The 17,455-nt window shown below is 35.6% G+C and overlaps 1 protein-coding gene across 1 annotated transcript in view; it reads right to left on the minus strand.

The window, feature by feature from the left end:
- Positions 1-690: 690 nt before the first annotated feature.
- LOC129221505 (mitogen-activated protein kinase-binding protein 1-like) overlaps positions 691-17,455 on the minus strand; it is a 149,847-nt gene continuing 133,082 nt past the window's right edge. The window contains exons 27-31 of the mRNA XM_054855995.1: positions 16,711-16,813; positions 10,818-10,910; positions 7,496-8,185; positions 3,656-3,732; positions 691-2,927 (exon numbers count right to left, since the gene is read on the minus strand). Coding sequence (XP_054711970.1) covers positions 2,700-2,927; positions 3,656-3,732; positions 7,496-8,185; positions 10,818-10,910; positions 16,711-16,813 — 1,191 coding nt within the window. The 3' untranslated portion in view covers positions 691-2,699. The remainder of the gene's footprint in view (positions 2,928-3,655; positions 3,733-7,495; positions 8,186-10,817; positions 10,911-16,710; positions 16,814-17,455) is intronic.

Here is a 17,455-nt window from a genome sequence, read left to right on the forward strand (position 1 = left end):
AGAGTATTTAAAAAGTTTTCAACAAAACTTTTATAATATTAAATAAATCATACTTTAATTGTATATTTTAAATACTTACTATACTTATCACATCTCCATTTATTAATGTAATTATATATTACAACTAATATGCGTAAATGAACATACCTGCCATTTCATTAGAAAATATTTTATTGTCGCCTGACATTTTGATTGTCTTTTCCCAATGATTACAGCATTATCTGTTGAATTAAGGAAATGCTGATCATTTTCATTAGAGGGTTTTGACAAACGAAATAAGCTCCCCTTCACCTTCATTTGCCCTTCCATACCTGACATATCATACCCTCTATAAGCCAATAAATAAAGGCATGAGGACCGTTTACGAATTTCCAGGGAGAGGAACTACATATAACAGGTGTTTTGGGATGCATAAACTATGTATTTTTGCATTAAAATGAATAGGAATGAATCGGACTTGACGAAAATGACGCATAAATGTAAAAAGATTGTAATCGAGAGACATACAAACGCTGCTTTACTGTATTATGTTTTTAACTTACATAAAATTAAAGTTATAACTTTTGTGTACTATTTTTAAATTTACGAAGCAAAAAAGAGTTAACACTTTTCGTTCATCAGGAAAATATTTTTAGTAAGACAAAAAACATTTATAATTAATTAAATATTTATTAAATCATTATTCTCAACAATTGAGCAACAATATCAACATTTCATATATACATTGTCGTCAGATAAATTATTTTTGTTACAAAAAAGTCGCAGTCTTCATCTAAAAAATGAAATGGCATCCGAATTCATTTAAAAGTTTTCACAACCATCAGTCGATCTGTTAAAACCATACCTTCCACTCAAACAAAATATACTTTTAAGGCCATTTTTGAAAGGCAAATCTTAAACCCTCTTGCTGGCAAACCCGAATATGCTCGGGTTGGTCTGTGGAGTTGAGCGGACGTGGCCAAGAGAATTAAGATTCTTAATACTTCCCCTAATTATGATAGAAATGATGCAGATACAAAATCAAAAGCAACAGTATTTTTTACATCACTATCAAATTATCCATGGATCTTAAAAGAAATAATGAAATATTATGACATTACAAGATGCAATAAATAGATTTAAGTTTATATCATCCATTTATTCAGTGTTATTAATATTTAATCTCGCATCATCTAGATATAGAAAATTTCTCATAAAACATCACACAAATGAGACAGCGAGAAGCAACGAGATGTAAGCGGCAAAATTAAAAAATTTGAGATAACCTGTACAAATAGTAGGGGAACATCTTCTCCGTCTTGGGGCAAGAGATAGTACTTAACCCTAGTAGGTGCTGCTGTTCAACATGATTTAGAAGAAAAAAAAAAAATCAATGAAAGCCTACCTAGGATGTTATTTTTAAACACGTTTTACTCAAAACTTGAAAATGTCCACTTACATCCCCTTGCTTATCACTGCATCTATTGTGAAAACACAGTTGACTACCGATTGTCGGAAAACCTATCTAATGAAACATCGGTTAACCGAATACATTTCACTCGGCAAATTTAACCACGAGCCAAAATGTAATCTTCAGTTGAATCTGATCATTTCTTTGTTCCAATTAGTTTTTGTAACACCGGGAGTTGTTTCTCATAACCGAAAAAGCACTAGTCGGATAATCATAGTATTATTTGCAAGTAAATTTATTCTGTTTTCATTTACTGATTGCAAACTTAAAATTACTGATATCACAAAATTATTAATTCTTGTATTAAAATGATCAGTTGGTCTCAGAAAGCAATTAATTATTAGTCTGTGTTTGAGTAAAATAGTAATATTGCATTGATAACTGCCTCAAATTACGATTTAAATGAGCAAATTTTCAGTTGTGGAAGCGCTTAATTTCGATTATTTTGTTTTCCTTCAGTTGATAATTCCTGCATTGCTCTGTTTTGACTTGAATGGACACTATTATCTGAACATATATATTTTGAGTTGATTTAGTATTTAAGAGTAGTAGTGTACTGAGGGCAGTTTTTTTTTTTTTTATTTTGGTTGCTCAGTTCGGGACAAAACCTTCATTTTCTTAAAATGGGGGAAGTATCTGAGTCCTTTGGTGTTTAGTTTTTTCTGGAATCCTCCAGTTTGCTTGTCGTCACATATATAAGCAGGAGCTAGAGGTATATTAATCAAATCAATTTGAGGTATGATATACCGTTTGGCGCTTGTTTTTGTTTGTGGAAAACGTTCGACAGGATAATACGTATAAGTACCGATGATGAGCAAAGCATTCAGATAATATAACTTTGTTTTCATTTAATCAACTAATTGATAAGGCTGATTTTTGCATTTACATTTGTAAGGTATGTTTGGTCAAGACAATCAAGTTATTGGGATTAGCAAACCTGTGCAAGCAATAATGGTTATTAGTTGCAATGGCTATCATAGACCTTTTCGAATAGCTTTTTTTTTCACGACTCAGAGCATATCATTAAAAATAACTCATTAAAGTCAGCAACATCATATATTTTTGCTTAGTTACTCGCAACGATACAGCGTGAAACTGCTCAAACATGTATTTTGTACTTTTAGTTCTCAACGAAAGATTCTCGTTTCTTCTCTTGTCCCATCCAAGGCTATCGGGGAGATCAGACAACTGGGCATGAAGATGACAAAGTCGAGATCCTTCAATGAAGTGGCGATTCGATGAATTAAAATCACTTTTCTACTTTCGTTATCCTTTGTTCTACGAGGCTCAAAAGTTTGTCGGAATATTGCTGTAAAAGCATCATGGCTGCCCGTGGTTCTGCTTGGGAATCCGCCGTGGAAGATCTCGTTCCGAAAGCTGTAGGCTGCAGATTTTGCTGCGCCTGCCAAACTCCTTGTGCCAGAGTCGTCGTCATGGACGTTTTTTCTGCTGTTGTCAACTGTGAATCGACTGTCACCTGCAACAAAAAAAGAATTACAACTTCAGGAGAGAGCAGAAATGAGTACTGTGAAGCCTGTGTAAGTTGACCTACGGTGCAGTGCTTTAGTGGTCAACTAATGGATGTTGATATGTATGATCCAGGACTAATTCTGTACTTGATGATAGCGGTCAACTTTACAGGTTTTACTGTATTTAAAAACAAATACTTTAAGATTTACAAAGGACCAGTAAATAATTGCAAAAGAAGAAAAGCAAAGTCGGGAGTTGAAGGTTTAAAGATCCAGGAGTCGGAGTGTGTTATTTTTTATCAAAATCCGCAACTTTTCCAGTGCTTGTGGAGTCGGACTGATTTTGAAATTGGAGTCGAGTCGAAGGTTCGAAAATTTCTGAAGTCGGAATCGATATTTTCCCTCCAACTCCACAGCCCTGCCTGTTATGTGACAATAAAAGAAATGACTGGTCTCGGCGGAGTATTTTTTTTTATCATTCCAAATGGAAACATTTCCTCTTCGGTTCGAGCAAATCATTAAAACAAGACAAAATTTTAAGCTTCTTCACTGTTGCCTCAATGGAGGTTACATGTTCTGTCATAAAAATATTTTCATGAAATTAGTGAAAGACACAGCTAAGTCACGGGCAAATTTTCACTAACAGTTTATCTCGCCTCCCTTTCCTCTCATAGAAATATTTATTTTGCTTTTTTGCACCGAACTACTGATCAGTTTTAGAATGTCTCATACGTACCCTTTGGAAGAGTTGTACCGCAAAAGAAGTCACTTTCTTGAGGTCTTCCGAAACCTTTTCACAAAGCTCTTTCGTTACTGCAATCAAAAATGTAATATATATGTGTTAAAATTATATTAATGAATATAAAGTTTGTAGGTTGAAAAACAAAAGAAGAAAGGCAATTTGTGAATACAACAAAGTGAATTTTCCAAATTTGATTGAAAGTACTCGTATAATTATGAATACATAAATAGCAATAAATGCTAAAGTATTTTATACATTCTAAATGATTTCACTAAATATTTTAATAAAGTTATTTGGAAAGAAAATACAATTTTTGCATTCGTCATTATGCTAAGATAATTCATTATTTTCGTTTAATCTTATGTTTTACTTAGCTTATCCTAAATCTTAATTTCAGCAAATATCTAAGCAGCACAATTCTTTATTTCCATTTCTATCGCAATCAATTTAAAATTGCCATTAGTTGATGAAATTGTTTACTTTTCTCTTGCAGCTCAGTATAAAAAATTTTGAAAAAAAAAAAAAATAGAACCGACTTCAAAATTGCTCTAAAAAGTGAAAAATAATTTTATTCTTTAAACACCATCGATAATACTTTTAAACATAATTTTTGAAGTTGGCGCAAAAACGATCGATAAAATTATTCACAGCCATAACTCAACTACAAGTATAAATTTAACCACGTCCAGTTTCTTCACTACCACATGCATTACGCATTGATGACAGCATATTTGAGTAACGATATAAATGTTTCGTTCCTAAGTTTGGATGATTTTTTGATAAAAATATGAACGAAGCATGGTTACAATGAATTTTACTTTTTTTTTTTTTTTTTTTGCGCCAACTTCAAAAATTATGTTTAAAAGTATTATCGATGGTGTTTAAAGAATAAAATTATTTTTCACTTTTTAGAGCAATTTTGAAGTCGGTTCTATTTTTTTTTTCAAAATTTTTTTATTTCATTCTTTTTAGTGTAAATGTAGATATTTCAGTAAAAGTAAGAAGTTACCTAGTAAGAAGTGCGTCTCTATATCACTGTATTGCTTTAGAAAAGCCTTTATTCAAAATTATCATTACAATTACTATTAATGTTACAGTTATATGGCACCAAACTTTTATAACAATGAGTTTCATATTGTCGCGTAGATGAAGATAGCGAAGACAATGTGAAAGCCAAATGAAGCGAATACTCTTTAGTCTCAACTCAAAATCTTTATTCTGAACCACGAATGAACGTTACATCTCCTTATATACAACTTGAAAAAGTGCTGGAACTTTCCAGACTTGAAAAAATACAGAAATTAATAGAAAATACGGGAAAATACGGGAAACAGTAGAAACGAAATTTTAGTAAAATTCACTTTGTCCTAGTCGGGATTTGAACCCGGGTTGATCGTGTGGAAGACGGGAATTCTACCACTGAGCCACCGTTATCCACGGATGAAAAGTGCGAACTTCGCTACAATATCATTTTAATCATTTAATAGGGAAATTTACTGTTTTTTGCCCATAACTTTTTTACTAAAGAACAAATATGGTCAAACAAAGTAATGGGACCTAAGTTGAGCCATCCTCTATCCATTAAAAAAAGAATCATCAAAATCGGTTCACTAGGTGAGACGCTATGAGTGGACAAACAAAAAAAAAAACATACATACGGTATGAACTGATAACCGCCTCCTTTTTGAAGTCGGTTAAAAAGTAATTTTACTAATTACACTACCCAACACCAAAAATGCACCTGGCTCAGAAATAGCTATTTCCGAAGCATTTTGCATCGCTAAACATGAACATCACCATAAAAAGTTGAGATTAGCTCTAGTTTTTATGACACAGAGCCAACTAGGGTAGTGAAATCTCCCTATTGCTTTTTTTTTACCAGGCAGATAGAAGTATTCCCCATGAGAGCGTCTGTTTTCTAAACTTCGACCCCTGGTTGAGATCGAAAATCTCTCTACATAAAACCAAAATGGATTTCAAGAAATTTAAATTCTAGGAGGAAAAATGCTCAAAATGAGCTTCTAGTAGATTCACCCACTTCTGCATCCATCCATACTCATTCTGCTGGGAATAACAAAGAACTTCGTGAAAGCTGTGAACAAAGATGGTTTTCCAATACCTCAAAGGGAAATTTCCGCGATATATTGAAGCTAAGGTTAAAAAGAAAATTTTTAACGGCCCTTCAAATACGCAAAATTATAAAAATCACTGTTTTTGGAAAAGAAAAAATACCTAGGAGGTCTGTAAGGGTGTATTACAAGTATTTCTAAGCAGCAGAGAAGACGAGAGCTAAAAACAGTTGATCAAAAAATCCCTACGAAAGTTATGTGACCATTGCTGAATGATATGTCTCTGAAACCCTATTTTGTTCATTTCCTCGAGGATATTTTGATTAAAAACAGTGAAGCTTTGAGCGATGAGCATGAGGAAAGGTTTCACCAAGATATCTTTACAATGGAACGTTGATATTAGGGTCATTGGGCTGAATTAATGCTCACCAAAAGCTGATGGACTTTTGCAAGAGATGGTCCTTCTTTGACGTACGAAAAGCAATCGAAAATAAAGCGTTTAATAGGCCAAAAGCAGCCACTGCTTTCGGAAAAAAAAACATTGTTCAATAAAACAGGGCCTATTTAATAACATTTATTGCACAGCATTTTTTTTCCCTTCTTAACCTTACCTAACCCCAATGTATTCTCCAGTGGGCTGTTGTGTATCTTGAAAACAAGAGCTAATAAAAAAAAAATCCTACCATATTCGTTTTTCTCGACCCAACATCAGTAGGAATTTACTTTTTAAAACCAGGATTCAGACAAAAAGTTCCTTTTTGTTGCGTAATGTTGAGTGAATTCATTCCAGTTTTCTCTTTTTATTACATTTTATTCCTCATTTGTTCTTTGATGCATAACTTAAAGGTTGATTTTTTTTTTATTTGTATAAGTCATTTATTTTCAGTTTGTTTCGTTTTACAACTTATTACTGTTACACCCAGACGTCGATACTTGATTTACATTCGCTAACGTCTTTGCAAATTGAGTCCTTGATTCCTGATAGTGATCATCAGACTGTTGTTATTGGCGATTGTTTTTCCTGCACTGATACAGCGGGGGTAGTGAAACAAGTTTTACATTTTTGCAATTTTTTTCACTGAATATTTATAACAAAAGCATTGGTGATTGAAACTAGTGAAGCAGAGGCTTTTGCTCCTAACAACTGATACACGCATCCTTTTCTAGTTAGAAAAAGAACAGATGTTGATATATTCATGTAATAGGTAACAGAACAGTATTTGGAATCGAAGCCGGTTCACATATAAACATCCTTTACTCAGCTAGTAATAGTTTAGAAACTACTGATTGGTCAGCCAACGCAGATGCGACGACGACTTCCTTCCACCACATGTAAACTAATTTGCCTTTCTCGTTTTTAACATAGAACAAAAACGAACTTAAAAATGTATGGTCAATTCTGCCATCTATCGGAGATGTTAGAAGGTAACTAACAATTTGAATTGTTTGGATTCATCGCCATAGCAACGCCATCGTTGGATAGCGGCTGTGTGGCGCTGTTTACCTGGCTATTATGATATATATAGGCAATTAACTTTTTGAGGAACATGAGATGGACATTTAGTACTATAGGGGCGGTGGTAAAACAAGCTATAAAGAATTTGGATGACGTTTTTACGTGGTAGCCAATCAGCAGTCTTCAATTTTTTACATGGTCTCTAGCAAAGTAATATTTGTTTATATGCGGCCGGCACATTGCTGCTAGAATGGAGCACATGAGAACAAAGTGCAATAAAGTAGGTGTACAGACTTAAACAATACTTACAAGGCGTGGAGTTCAGATCTAGGTAATGACTAGCCACGCTCGGAGTGCCATCTTTGACCGGGAGGTCATTCGGACTGGCCTCGAGCTGCTCCATATAATCTACCCGACTCTGTTCCTTGAACTTGGGATCCGATTCCATCTCCTTCACCGGACTCGGACATATATCTTCATTCAACTTCCTTAAGTCCCACTCGCTTTTCGATTTAGCAGGCTCCCGCTCAGACTTGTGGCGCTGTTTTTTGACGGAACCATCCGCAGAAATGTTCTTGGCTAGCTGTTCCGAGCAGAATGCCTTCATCCTTCTGGCAACGATGCCTCTCGGCACCAGGGTATTCGATCGAGTGTCGGTGGGGGATGCTTCGGAGGAGGAGGAATCCGAATAGTTGGGCCTTCGATTTATCCCTGTCAATGAAAGGCGCCTGGTACCAGACGATGTATTCCTGGACATGACGTTGATGGTGAGGCTGGACATTGACTTGTTGAGTGGATTGGGTGATTCTGATGGCAAGAAAGGCGTGGTCGACTGGGGTCTGGTCGTAGTGGGAGTGGTCAAGCATGTGGTACTGGCACTTAATTTTACGTTTCTGGACGGAGTAGAGGATTTGTAAGACTGTGGAGAATCCGAGGACAAAGGCGTGTCATCAAATCGAATAGTCTTTGCTTGCTCCCACAAAGGAGCACTTTGGCCACCTGTAAGGAGAAAAAAGAGAGTAGATGATTTTATTGTACAATCTTGGATAAAACTAAACAATCTTTAATAAAGAAGGAATAACAACGTCAAAAGGCACAAATTACAGATTACTACAGACACGTGTTTCGGCGTTAGAAGGAACGTCTTTTTCAATGCAAAAAGTAATGAGCTTAAGAATGATCTTTTCATCCATGAGCTCATTACTTTTTGCATTGAAACAGGCGTTCCTTGGAATGCAGAAACACGTGTCTGCAGTAATCTGTAATTTGTGCCTTTTGACGTTGTTATTTTTTCTTTACTATTCAGCACAAAAGTATTTATTTATCTTAAACGATCTTTATTAGAATGCAATTTATGTTAGAGATTCTTCAAATATGACAACTCATCAGGATTATAGTACAGCATAAAATGCATATAATACATTTTGTTATCAGCTAGGGGTCGCCTTTACACTAAAAAGGGAGGAGGTTTTATTATCTCAGTTTTATAATCAACACTTACTTTAAACTTTATTTACTATGTACTACATTTTCGTGTATTTTATAAGGGTTGTCCAAATGAAAAGTGGACAAGTTGAAGAAAAATAATACTGTAATGTAAATCAACAGAAATAAATTGACATGGGCGTTGAAACACAGGTCCCTGCGTTACGGCAGCAGGTCGATTCCTTTGCTGTAGAAAGATCGGGGCTGATTCCTGAGGAAGTCCTGCACGGCTTCCTTCACATCATCATCCTAATGGAAACGTTTCCTTTGTAATGCTCTCTTTAAGTGGCCCAAAGATGTAGAAGTCACAGGGTGACAAGCCCAAACTGTGCGGGGGGGGGGGGGGGGGGAGTGATCAAAACTTCTCAAAGGAATTTGTTTAGGGTACCTGTTAGGGAATGCACCGCCGATATTTGTCGATGATAGTGTTATGAACCGTTCCTTTACTCCGATTGAGTTCGTCACTGATTTCACGGGTCTTAATCCTTCGATCAACTCGGATCATTTCATTAACGAAGGCAATATAATCATTGGTGATCGCGATGTTTAAGTGGCCCGGTCTCGGCAGATCCGATTTCATTTGCTGCCCTTCTCGAAAACTGTTACACCACTTGTTTACAACCGTACGAACTAAACAGTATAGTCGCCGTACACTTCTTTGTGCTGCTACCATTCGCCGATAGATGTCCGCATTACGCTCACCTTCTGCAACCAGAAACCGTACTACCGCGTGTTGTTCCGATCTGGACGCATGCATGGATAGCATGACTTTCCTTTTGTACAATTTCCTCTTCTGCAAACAGATTTCATCGCTGAACGGCATCTGAGATGGATACCTCATACTACCCTTTATATACTTGTGCAATCGCGCTGTAATCGAATCATTCATTCTGACGTTATCGCACTTGTCCTCTTTTCATTTGGGCAACCCTTATAGTTGAACCGTTGCTTTACAATTCAGTTGAGAATATCTCATCTTGTTGCGTTTAAATGTGTTTTCAAAACTTTGTTAGTTTAAATATTTATACATATATGCTTATTATGTATATGGTTATAGCCTTAAAGTAGGGCTTTGTAACTGGCGGGGAGCAAAGCCAATACAGCGGTTAGGAAAAGCTAAGGCAAAGATCAACGATCCCAAACCACACAGTTCAACGACAACGAATGCTTAGACTAGCGAAAGAAACCTGATTTCTTCTAATACTTTACTTTAAACTATACCGCATGCGTTGGGACCTTTGTTTCAAGAATAGAAAACTTCTCTCTCTATCTTTCATTCCTTCTCAATGGTTATGGCAGTGCTTTTTTTTTTTTGGAGGTAAAAATATTAACCACCTCTCTCTCTCTCTCTCTCTTAATAATAAAAGCATTTTTGGAGCGGTGCAAAATAGAAATTGCCATTCGAAAACATATTTGATATGAAAAAAATATTATATTTTGATGAAAAATTGATCTACAGGAGCATTCATTGGGTATCCAAATTTTCAAAATAATTTTGCGATAGTTAAAAATACAATTCGCTTTCATATTAGTGGCCTCATATTATTGAATTCGACTATTTTGGTAAATGAAAGAAATCTTAACAGTGTTTTGAAAGAAATCGCTTCTATGTTAATAAACAATCAAGAAAGAAAACACGCTATTTCATCATATCAGAAATAGGTAGAAAGCGGCATTTAGCCCCAAGATGGCTGACATGTCGCTACTTAAGCTACGATCTTAGGGTTTAAGTAGTGACGGCATACAAAATTTGCTATAGTATGTTCTTAAACTGTAAATTTCGGTCTGGTGTTAAGGTCCTTCACAACTCAGAGTCAAAGTGACAAAGGAATCACGTAATAAATAGATCATGTGACAAGGATTAAATGTCCTTGTCACGTGATTCGACTGGTGAGCTTCAACTAGCCAGCTGTGACAAGAAGAAAAAAAAAATCGGCATCCATGCTTGCCGCTCACTTTAGTAGATCTCAATACAGATATAGGTTCTTCATTGATTCTTGTCTACTATCCCCCAAAAAAATAATGTCTATGTCCCCAAATTATTTGGGACAAATAATTTGGGTTATTTTATTTGTTAATTTGGTCTATGGTCACCCAAATTATTTGTTAATTTGGTCTATGTCCCCAAAGAAAATAATGTACTTACCAGGTTGAGGAGTGTAAGGAAGTCTCCTTCTGGGTGGGTTCGTGGACGTGATGTCACCATAAGAAGTACTTCTTTTCATGTCAATCAAACTATCTGTAACAAGACTAGAGATAAAAACAGTCACAAAAAAAAAAAAAAAAAAAAAACGGGAAAAAAACGGAAAAAAATCGTTTTTTTTTCCGAAGGAATTTATTTTCACTCCGGAAAAATTGAAAAATCTGTTTTTTTTTTCAACTTTTCAGGAAGTTTTAATTGAAATTTTCTGCAAAAAGTCACTAGAAATTTCTTATACTTAACTTCTGATGCAATTTCTTCCTTGTATGTAAAAATACTGCCTAACTTTGATAATGCAACAGAAAAAACTTGGTTATAATTACTCAGTTTTGTTCAAACGTGCAGGTATGATAATATAATTTGCATATAGATCAAAAAACATTTAATATTTTTTGCAAAAAAAAAAAAACAATATCCTTAGTGAAGAATTTATTTTCCTTCTTCATAAAATCAACAAGCATAACTTTAATCACAGAACTACGTTTCTGCTGAACCAAATGCACAGGGTGCGGCAAGCATTTTGCCATGTAACTTTTATTAAACATAAATAAATCAACTAATACCAAAATAATAATAATAATAATATGAGAAGACCTTTAGCAATCAATAAATTAATTGGTTTCAAACTGGCCGCCTTTTGAAGTAATACAGAGGTTCAACTGCTTATTGCAATTTTCATTCAATGCCCGAAAGTCCTTTAATTAATCATATTTCCTATAAAGCAATTGGTTTAGAGAGTCCAAAGTTATATGTAGCTTAGGGTAGACCTTTGACTCTAAAACAGACCATACAGTGTAATAAATGGGATTGAGGGCTAGCGAGTAGAACATCTCCTCTAAAGATGATAACATGTCAAAAACAATGCGCCTTGCACCACTCTTGTCTTTTTGACCGTATGAATTAATGTGGAGTCAAATTAAAATGTCCAGTCTACATTGCTCTGCTGAAGTGCGCTTAGGTCCATAGAAGTATAACAGCTTCTAAAATGTTCTTTTGGTACGCTTTTTTGATTCATTTAATGGCCCTCATCCACAAAAAAAAAACAGAGTTTTTTGTCACTTGTGCTGATTCCATCACAGACAAATCCTGACTTCGGATTTTGGCGATGTTTGAGCTGTTTTTGCCTTTAGTCGAAGTTGGCGGTCACAAATTCCCATCTTACGGACGACTTCTCTCGTGGAAACCCAAAGATTTCTTTAAACTCACTTTTGGATGACCTGACGATTAACTGAAATGTTCACTGTTCGTTTTTGAACCCTTTCTGGACATCGATTATCATTTCCAAGCCGCTTGAAGTGGCATACCGCATCAAATACTGTATGCTGAGCTACAACAAGTAAAGGAACTGTCGTTCTACTTGGTTAAACAACTTTAAAATAGCAGGTCTTTTGCTTAAAAGTGTAAGAAAACCGAAAACCGAACCGCATAAACTTGGAGATATGTTGTAAATTATTTTTTAATAAAGTGAGAAACAAAAATAAATAAGACACTTATTAAAATGAAATTACTTTACTTCCATTCAATGATGCAATCTTCGTCCGAATGTTTTTTTGTTTTTTTCTTCCGCACTCTGTATACAGTCGTGCTAAGCACAAAAGTGGAATCTGGAGTTGAGCTCAAGCTGAGATATTGTGTTTTAAAAATTGGTTCATCCATATATTTGATTCAGACGTCTTTTTTTTTTACATTAGTAAAAAAAAAAATTCCTGATCAAATGACCCTGAACCATTTTATTTATAAAGTAAAATACGAAACAGAGAAAAACCTGGTTATAATAACTCAGTTTTGTACAAAAGTGCAGGTATGACTGCTTTTACTACTGTGCTTAGCATGGCCGTATGAAAAAACTGAAACTCCAGTTTAAGTTTCGGTTCAGTTTTAGAAACCATTACACAGTTTTGGTTTGGGGTTTCTGTTTTAAAGAAAAATAAAAACCAACTTAGTTTTGATTTGAACTAAGACTGAATTGGAAAAAATTAAAACTCAATAACTTTCATTTTCAGACAGTAAAGTTACGTTGTAAATTGTAAGGAAGAGGAATCATACTTATTTTTCTTTCAAACAATAATAATCATGTCTGAAAGTCAAAAATTACAATTATTATTTCAAGTTTCAAAGGCAATCTAAAATAAGAAAATGTAATTGTTATGATTAAACAAATCTTATCCAACATTATTGGTTGAACGATGACTTGACTTGTACCTGGTGTTTGACCAAGAAAGCTCTTAGTTACAGAACAAAAAGTTTTTTTTTTCTAATTAAACTTACCCTTATGTGTATTTCTGGTCAAGGCAGAAAAAGAAGATGCGGATATTGCATATATTTCTTAATGCTTAACCCTTTATATGTTCCAAAAAACACAGAGCTATTAAGAAACCCTATTTATATTCATAAAAAAATGAATTTTTCCATCTTTTCCAATTTTTCCCGAAAAAAACTGACTTTTTTTCCACCACTTCAAAATTTCTGGAAATTTTACATCTCTAAACAAGACACATGTGCATTAAAACTTAACTATTTTTGAGTATGATAAAGATTCAGTCACGTTAATTTCACATTTGCTGTGAGATACAAAGTACGTGGTTGTCGTCGCTATTGCTGTAATAGACTGTTCGACAGGCTTCATCTAGCATTGTCCTTTATAGTGCAATCAATAAATCATGGTAGAAAGCAATTTTAATGACGAAACAAAAGAGAGTCAATAAACAAGAGATTTATCTAATTTGATTTCGTAAATATATACAATCAATAAAGTGGTCTGAAAGTCTAGGAGAAAACTGTTAAAACATTTGGTTTATCAAAACCACTGCTAGCAAATTTGCTTGCAGTGGTTTTGGTAAATCTAATGTTTTCAACTGAAAGCAAATTTGCTTGCAGTAGTTCATTCAAGTGCTGTTACTACATTCACTGTAAAGTACAAGATCATGCTTGTTTTTTTTTTTTTCTTTTCTTTTTTTTTCACGACCCACGATTTCCAGGTAAATTGATATCAAACTTAGTAATAAACACTTGTCTCTAATTTTTTTCCTACAAAAAGCAAACATTCTGCGTAGCTAAAATACTTAGTACTAAGTATGGACACCGACGGTCTGTCTAAAATGTTAGATTTTCTAATAATACACAGTGAAAAATGAGTAAGTTGACCATTTGCGGTGCAGTGCTCAACTTAAACAGGTGGTCAACTTACAAAGGTGTTCAACTTCGCAGGTTTTACTGTAGTAAAACTATTAAATTTTGAAATCCCATGGCATGATGTATTATCGCATATATAACATGCATGCAACTGAAAAATAAAATTTTTATACTAACTTTGCAATGCTTTTAAACAAAGCAAAAAGTTCTCTAAAAATCCAGTTTCGATTCAACACAATTAAAAGTGTCCAATGCAAGCCTCTCGAGCAGTACCAGGGCTGAACAATAGCTCGTCCCACACTCTTTACCGGCGAGGAAGACAGTAATGAAGATTGAAGAGACGAAGTCTTGAGACATTCGGCGACTGATCGTGGCCTTCAAAACTAGTTCCTTGGTCGGTCACTGACCAATCCAATACTGCCCACTGGCATGGCAATTTGCTGTTTATAAACTGGCGAACCGCTGAGCGTCAATTAGGTGGGATACCATCCTGCTGTAAATTGAAATTATGTCTGATTTTTTTTTTTAAACTGCTAACTACACGCCAACCAAGCAAAAACTGAATCCGTAGCATATCTAAATAAATTGCCCCATTGGGAAAGTGTCGTTTTTTAAAATTTCTAATAGCGGTTACAAAAGGCAAAACAACAGAATAAAACGTAAAAAGTAACAGAAAAAGAGTCTACCGACTCCCTTATGGTCCCTTGCCTCCAGTAGCGTTCCCACGAAGTTTAAGCTGAGACCACTGAGTATCGTTGCAGCATAGTCCTGGCAAAGCCTTGCGGTTTCGTGATCTACAGTTTTTGGCCTACGGTCAATGCTTTCAATGAAAAGGTATCTCATGGGAAAAGAATGGACCAAATATTTTCTCAACTGTTGTTATTATTATTAACTCCCTATATTATTAGTTTCAAATGACAACAAGGTTGTACGTAGGGCGAGTCTTAACACGACGGCAAAACTTTACTGTGCGGTAAAACCATCTAAGCAAGCAATTAATGTACACAAGGGTGCCCCGTAAAAGCAAGGGCTCACCCTCCTAAATATTGCAAAGACTCCCTCGAAACACCCCTTCTAAAATTTAAATGGCGCAGTCTGTGCCTCGACCCCTCCCCCCAGATGAGCACCCCCATTGAACAGGATGTATTAGTACTGCGTTTACAAACTTTCAGGAGAGACAGAGTGCATCTAGAGTGCCTTTTTTAAGTACACCTAGACGATGGGAAATCGCATGGCGATGCATGGTCAGAAACACTTTCCTGACGCGGTGGTAACGATACAAAACACCAGAAAGGATCGGTCAGGCTGGTTCAGTACATTGGCCAGCTCAACCGACAGACCTCACTTGCCTTGATAGCTTCCTCTGGGGGTACATCAAGGCTCTGGTTTACGCAGGTCCCGATCAAGCCAAGGTGATGCAAAGGTCCTGGTAAAATTTGCTGCCTATCTAACAAGAAAATCCGCACATTTTCAAAGTACTTTCCAAATAAGAGAAGAAAGAAAGGAATTCGACCTATTTTGGGGCCCTTTAAATTGTGGTGCCCAGGTCCGCGGACCTGCAGAAACGTGTGTTAACCCGCTCCTGGTTGTAAAAAACTTCCGTTAACAATGTTGATGACCTTGTTGTACGACGCATCATAGCGGCTGCTGGGGAAGTCCGGTATCTTCGCTTAAGTTAGATTTTTAATGCGCCGGAGATTGGAGGTCTGCCTGCATCTTGGCTCGGGATCGTAATCTCGGATACCTACTACCTGGTTGACGATCATTGTCTTTTTATGCTTCTTTTTTTTTAATGTTTTTATGTTACGAAGAATAATAAATATGTTTTGTTACCCTGCTCATGTTCTTCCTTTCTGGTGTTTTGTGTCGCCACCACCAAGCCAAGAAAGCGTTTCCGACCATGCATTGCTGTGTGATTTCCTATCGTCTAGAAATACTATCTCTTCTAATACTTTGTAATCTCTGTAGATATACCCTGTACAATAATTTAAATTCACAAACGGAATACTAAACGTAATACGTTGCATGCAGACAAAGTCGGAAACTGACGGAAGCGAAACAGGTCACAAATTTACTGTGCAACATTTTAGATTTAATATTTAAGAAAGGTTATAAGCTTATTCAAAGTTGCGATTTGTAGCTCTAAAACACAATGCAGTGATTGGTGAAATCCTAGAATTGATTGTCGTTGCGACGGTCGGTGCGCAGGGCCCGATCAAGTCAAAGTAGTATCCAGGTTCAGGTAAAATTTGGTGCCCCTATTGCAAGATAATCCGTACATTTTCAAAGTTATAATTCCAAAAAAAGTGCAGAAAGAACGAAATTTACATATTTTTTGTGCCCCTAAAACTGTGGTGCCCAGGTCCGCAGACCCGCTGGACCATGCATTAATCAGGTCCTGTCGGTGCGTTGTCACTGCGAGGCATGTAAATGTATTATAACTGCGAGCCGCAGATATCAATAACTGCTTTAAATATGCCTCAAAAAGTATTTTAAATTTTTTTTAGAAACGAATCATGCATTTTTTCGGGAGAAGGGCTAGGGGCCCCCAACAAAGTAGGGGCCCTCAGCTATAGCTTGTTTAGCTTATAGGTAAATCCGATCCTGATCATAGACCACATGCATGTTAAGTTTCGTGAAGATATCTCGTTTCCTGCTGGGTCAACAACGCAACTGACCGATTAAAGTTTTAGGAAGTTTTGATTACCTTTGGCAGTGAATCTTGGCTTTTCCCGGACTTCTGTGATGTCTCCGGCATTGCTCAAATCTCCAACACTTTTGCTGGAACTCAAACCGCCTTTGAAACCGAGCTAAGAAAAGGAAAAAGAACGGGTACTCAACCTTGTTTTTGTAGGTAAAGACACAGTTTCAATACAAAAATCAATTACATTTCTTAGGTAACTGAACTGCTCAGCCAATGACGTGATTAAAAATAGTTTGAACAGGCAAAGATACATATAAAAGAAACACATTTTCGTGAATTTTAGGAATAACGTTTTTTTTTAAATCTGTTGCGTAAACAGTGCTACTTTTTCGTTCTTTACCTTAGCAAATTATTTGGTGTGAATTTTTCGAAAGCTAATGAAAACTCGCTTGTTATCCATAGTCTCCCAACGTCAACACTTTAAACGCTTCGTATTTTTTTTTATGTAATGTATTCAAAAAAGGTCCAAAAATAAATGAATAAAATTAGATTAGTTTACATATGTAAAATGAAGTTTTGATAGAGCTGGCTTTTAGGCTTTTTATTCATACCTTGGAGTCAGTGTCACTTCTTTTACTTACTGTACTTCTTTGGTGTATTTCTTTCTCCTAAAGTATATTTACTTGGTTCCTTCTATTTTCTAGATTACTTCGCTTCTTTTTTTTTCCCTTTTGCTGCCTTCATTCTTCTAATATTTTTTCAATTTTTTCATTTCCCCTTTCTCTCCTGTTATTTTTTTCTGCTTTCT

Source organism: Uloborus diversus, chromosome 4 (genome assembly GCF_026930045.1).
Source record: "Uloborus diversus isolate 005 chromosome 4, Udiv.v.3.1, whole genome shotgun sequence".
Lineage (NCBI taxonomy): Eukaryota > Metazoa > Arthropoda > Arachnida > Araneae > Uloboridae > Uloborus > Uloborus diversus.